The sequence below is a fragment of the Nanorana parkeri genome, unplaced genomic scaffold, assembly GCF_000935625.1.
Source record: "Nanorana parkeri isolate BGI_ZX_2015 unplaced genomic scaffold, ASM93562v1 scaffold92, whole genome shotgun sequence".
NCBI classification, from domain to species: domain Eukaryota; kingdom Metazoa; phylum Chordata; class Amphibia; order Anura; family Dicroglossidae; genus Nanorana; species Nanorana parkeri.
Genome location: NW_017306360.1, coordinates 194,071 through 199,891, shown reverse-complemented (window position 1 = coordinate 199,891; position 5,821 = coordinate 194,071). Strand labels below are relative to the sequence as shown.

The following is a 5,821-nucleotide window of genomic DNA, read 5'->3' as shown; positions in this document are numbered from 1 at the left end:
AAGTCCCCACCCATACATACACGCATGCAAACATGCGTCGGGGGCGCATACGTGCAAAAAAGACTATTGCGCCCATTGCGCCGCACATGTTACATATCGCCGCGAACGTCGGAGTGAGAGCAATAAGTTTAGGGCCATAAATCACTGATAACACTAAACTGATGAGCGGTAAAAGCTTTTAAAGTGTCGCCTATGGCCAATTTTGGGTATGGTAGTTTTCTGCAATTTCGCGGGTGCGCGCAATTTTAAAGCTTGACATGTTTGGTGTCTATTTACCCGACGTGACCCCGTCTTTTATATTTTACCAAAAAACTGGTTAATAATAAATGTTTCCTAACATAATGTAAAAAAATACTTTTTTTTTCACAATTTTCTGTAATTTTTCCTAATTATAATAAAAAATAAAAACCCCAGTGGTGATTAAATACCCCCAAAATAAAGCTCTATGTGTCCCCACAAAATGGTATAAAATTCATTTCAGTACAGCGCTGCATGACGGAATAAACGTCAGTCAAAGGACTGCAGCGCTGAACACTGAAAAATGGCCGGGACAGGAAGGAGGTCTAAACACCTGGTCTTGAAGTGGTTAAAGCAGCCAGAGAAATGACAGAGTGACACCGGAAGTGATGTAATACACATCACTTCCGCTTTCAGTGATCGGAGGGGAGATCAGATGGTGGTGTGCTGATCTCCCTCCGATCAAACTACAGGGAGCCAACGTGCCGGTCCCGGGCCCGCAAGGAGGACTGCAAATCCCGGGATAGCCAGTGGCGGAGGCAGCGCACACTTCCGCAGCACTATACAAGAGATGGGGCGGCTTTTTAGCTTCTCAAACACTTGTATGTAAGAGCCGTTGCCGCCTGTTTACAATGTTCAAACTTACACGTGTGCACGAGCGGAAAAGGTCGTTTATAAATGGTCACCTGCCATAAACAGTGAGCCGTCCGGCTGTTTAATTACCACAGCCAGGCGGCAAGTGGTTAAAGGAGTTTTAAAGTCCCAGCATATCCTCTGCTGTTATAACATCAGCATAATAACAGCAATACATACTAAAAAATCTGACTCCTGCAGGTGGCAACATAAGCCGTTGGCCAAGATATTTTCAGTGAGCGAGTGCTGCCTTCTATCCGCCCATCACTTTCTATAACTCACTGGAATCTCGATTTCCAGAGACTACATAACCCATCATGCAATGCTTCTAGCAAGCAATGATAATGTTACATTATTCATTTCACTGCCCCAAACGTGAATGAAATTCCCGCTGAAGACTTGGAAATGAAGAAGCTTCGCAGATGACATCTCACCTTATAAATATAGTTGGCTGATTCCGTCATTTCGGAAAAGTTGGTCTCTGACAGCCCTGCCTGGCCCAGAATCCTGATCTTCTCTTGAATCATCGGCCTGATAGGGAGCAACATAATAAATGTGAGTTTATCTGTGACAGGTGAGCCCATCGCTCATTGAGCACCTCGAGCCGCAGTGCTGCCACCTGATCCAGGTGATGAGTTCCCTTCTGGTATATGAGTGACAGGTACACTTACATTTAGCACACAAAGTAACCGGAGCGCATCCATATAGGAAGGATCTCTTACCACAAATAGTCATCGGCTGTTCCCTTCGCCACCAGGTAGTGAATATTCACGGAGCTCGTCTGTCCTATTCGGTGGACTCGATCTTCTGCTTGAATGAGAACCTGGAAAATCAGAATGCACAAGAAAAGGTCAGAACTTACCCCCAACTATTAACCCCCCCCCTCCCCCCCCGACTGAAGAAACGACTCAAAGAGAATATTCAACCCTGTGTTGGTATTATGTATAGCCACACCCCTTTTCACTATGCCCCACCCCTTGTTGCTGGTGTGTTGTGGCTAGTGCAGAATACTATAATGTCACTTTAAATGTGCAGGGATTTCCATGTGACCCTGATTGTGGCCCTCAGAGGCTTCACTAGGCATGGCGTCACCCAGTGCGGCCGCCGCGTGTCACGTCATTACGCACGTGTGTGCATAATAACGTCACGTGCAGATAACTTGGTGATGGATGCCGGCAAAGAGAGGAGGGGACATTCATCCAGCAGGATAAGGTATGCCGCCTGTTCCCCTCCTCTCCCCTGCAGCTGTTGGGCTCTTGGCCAGTGACCGAGTAACTGATTTTTCAGAGGGGGGTGATATTGTCACTCCCTCCGCACCCCCTTGTGACGCCACTGGTGGCCCTGGCTCTGATGGCTATTGTTCTAATGTGGTACCAAGCTCTCAACCTTTTTTTTAATAATATATCCACATGAAACAAATATACACAGCTGGCTCCATCTCTCTTAGCTCAGCTTCTCTGAACTTCCCAGAACTTCCTGTTGAGTACAAGATTACAATGCACAGAAGCAGCAGCAGCAGCTGTCCATCCACTAGCTCGGAGAAGGAAAGAAGGAGCAGAGAGCAACAGCTTGCCTTGCTGTGCCTGTGGAAACACACACAGCTTACTAACACACACATGGTTGGCTCCATAGGATCCTGCAAGGAAAAGGAGCCACCCTAAAAGAGGATTGCAGAATCAGCTGGTCCCCTGAGCAATGGATACTGATAGCCTGGTAAGGACAGATTTCTATAGGATATTAATATGCAACACTCAAAGTGTGCCATATTAATGATTGGTGGGCTTGGTGAAAGGTGTTTGATTGTAACCCCTGCACCTCTTCCAGCATCAGTTACCTTTGCAGCTCTTGGCATCTGATCACATGACGTCTCAGAGCCCACAAAGGGTCCTGGAGGACTTCCCTCTGCCTCTGATCACAAATATGAATGGGGAGCATGTAGCTATAGAACGGCAAGCATGTGTCACTGATGGCAGGTCCTGATCTGATCGAGTTCTGAATGGAGAAGTATCTCTGCTCAGACCCACCAGCCCAACTTACTGTAATAGTTAGGGATGCAGCGATACTAGCATTGGTATCGGTGCCAAGTATTCGGGCGAGTACTCTTACTCGCCCAAATGCTCCGATGCCTAGCCCGATACTTCTTGTATCAGGAATCCGGGCAGCTCGTCATTACATGCTACCCAGCTTCCCGATTGGCCGGGAAGCTGGCTCCATGCTCCCTCGTCACTTTCTGATTGGCCAGGAAGCCAGCTTCATGCTCCCACGTCACCTCATTACGAGGGAACATGGAGCCGGCTTCCCGGCTAATCAGGAAGCCGGGCGTCGCGTCATTACACAGCGCCCGGCTTCCTGATTGGCCAGAAAGCCGGCTTCTTGTCACCTTGTGACGAGAGAGCATGGAGCCGGCTTCCCGGCCATTTAGGAAGCCGAGCAGCGTGTAAAGACCCGGCGCCCGGTTATCTGATTGGCCGGGAAGCTGGCCAATCAGGAAGCCGGCGCCGTGTAATGACTCGGCGCCCGGTTATCTGATTGGCCGGGAAGCCGGGTTCATGCTCCCTCGTCACATAGTGACGAGAAGCATGGGGACGGCTTCCCTACTAATCGGGAAGCCGGGTGGCGAGTCTTTACACGCCGCCTGGCTTCCTTAAATGGGATTTACAGTATCAATATTCGGTATCGGTGAGTAGCGGAAAAAAAAATATCGGTACTCGATACCAAAATACCGGTATCGGTGCATCCATAGTATTAGTATTGTCCCGAGGGACACATGCTCCCCTTATTCCTCAGCCCCATCCTCCCCAAAATCATTTTTTTTCCCTATACAGCTTTTGCCACATCACATTATAATAGCCGCCATTGCATTTATCACTTGATATTTTTATTGTGATAGAACTTATCACAATAAAAATGTATTGGTATCGGTGCCGAGTATTCGGGCAAGTACTCGTACTCGCCCAAATGCTCCGATGCCTAGCCCAATACTTCCTGCATCAGGAATCCGGGCAGCGCGTCTTGATGATCATGTGTACAGCGAAGAAATTCTGAGGAACCAATCATATTTTAGATTAGGGTTGCACAGATACCAAGTACAGTACTCGGTACAAGTACGAATACATGTACCGATACTTTTGAGCTCCAAGACTACACTAGAGAAAAATAAAAAAGTTAGGAGGCGGCTGTCATGTGTAAGGAGCACACGGAGCTCCCGGGATTTGTACATCTCCGTTTTAATGTAGGATTTTGTTTTTATAAATATAAATAAAGTGATGCACAGATACCAGTTTTGCGAGTACGAGTACTGGTACTTGCCGAGTACTTACAAGTACGAGTACTGATACATTTATGTTTATTGTCATGTGACAGTTTTTCTAAAACAATACAGACTAATGATTTCAGGACAGTGGTGGAGCGCCAGACCAGATGCTGTTCTGTTAAATCCGTGCGCTGAACACTGAAATGATAATGATGTTACACACGTCATTATTTTAGATGTGAACGCTGATATTCTTAAATTCGGGTTGAGTTCGGAGAACGGCAGAGCGGTAAGATATTTTTATGAAAGCGGCTGTTCTCTGAAAGCCACTTGATGCTGAATGGCAGTTCAGGTCAGATTTACCCGAGTAGGCGGCACCCTTGTACTTGGAAGCAATTTGAGACTCTTAAGAGGATGTTAAGAGCAGCTGCAAATCCCAATTTTCAGCACCAAGAGGCTGATTGGGCACTTGGCTCTGAACCTACGAGGACAGAAATAGACATGCAGAGAAGGTGAGATTCCTGGAAGGAACAAGCACCTGTAATAAACAGAAAGCTTGTGCACCCTTACTGCAATTTTCTCTGTCCTTGACGAATGTGCATTCTTAGGGCTCATGCACATTGGGGATCGAAGGAGCTGGTCGGAAACTTTTTATATCAACAGAGCCGGCAGCCAATGAGCAGGGGGATTCCTTGTTCCCCACATCCTATACACTGCAAGGGTTAAGATTTTATTTGCCCGGACTTCCTTAAAACCAAACGCACGCAAGGAGACATAAAGCTACATGTCACCCCATTGCCTATAGCAACAAGATGAGCAAAAATCCCTATACATCTTCTACATACATCTGCAATGCATACTGACCCAGGCTATTAAACCGGCAGACAGAGCCTCACATATAGCCGCTATTCACTAATAAAGGGACATTACAGTTCATTTCATTATTCAAACCATTAGGGGTCATAGTTCCCAAGTGGTAGATCCACATTGTTTCTTTTTTAAGGAGTTCCTTATGAAAATCTCCCCTACATGGAGACCACATCCCTGAGGAATGGGAATGTTGTTTTGTATTTATTTTGTATTAAAAGGATTTGCATAGTATCACGGTCCAAGAGTCCCCTTATGCTCTATTATCTTGTAGAACCTGCATGTGTACTGTTCAAATACAGTAGTGCATTCACATGTAATTATAGACTACATGTAGAAACAATGTTTAAAAAACACAAATTGCTGAGCTTACAATAAAGCCTAACTGAACCCTAGTGTAAAACTCTGACAACAGCTTCCCTTGGACAGTATAACGGCAAGTGACCAGAGACTTAGCGTTTATTTAGATGGGAAAACAGCCCACAGCCATAGTACAAAGTCTGTCTGCCCTCTGTGGTGTGTTAGAAGCAGTCCTCTCTGCTCCGGTCTGACAGCTCCCTGTGAGCCAGAAGCTTTGTTCACGGAGGACTGTCAGACCGGAGCAGAGAGGGCTGCTTCTAACACACAGAGGGTGGCAGTCCGCGAAACTGTTTTACCATCTAAATACAATCCAAGGCTCTGCTCACTTCCAATTACAGTGCACTGTTAAGTTATTGTCACAGTTTTATACCAGGGTTCAAATGGGATTTAACATTTACTGTATGCCTTAAAGGAAAATACATACACACTGTATATAGACAATGTTTGTTTTACAAGTGTATATATATATAT

The 5,821-nt window shown here is 46.1% G+C and overlaps 1 protein-coding gene across 1 annotated transcript in view; it reads right to left on the bottom strand.

The window, feature by feature from the left end:
- Window positions 1–5,821, bottom strand: part of SMARCAL1 (SWI/SNF related, matrix associated, actin dependent regulator of chromatin, subfamily a like 1) — a 44,540-nt gene that overhangs the window by 2,484 nt on the left and 36,235 nt on the right. The window contains exons 15-16 of the mRNA XM_018552552.1: window positions 1,593–1,693; window positions 1,305–1,401 (exon numbers count right to left, since the gene is read on the bottom strand). Of these exons, the coding sequence (XP_018408054.1) occupies window positions 1,305–1,401; window positions 1,593–1,693 (198 nt within the window). The remainder of the gene's footprint in view (window positions 1–1,304; window positions 1,402–1,592; window positions 1,694–5,821) is intronic.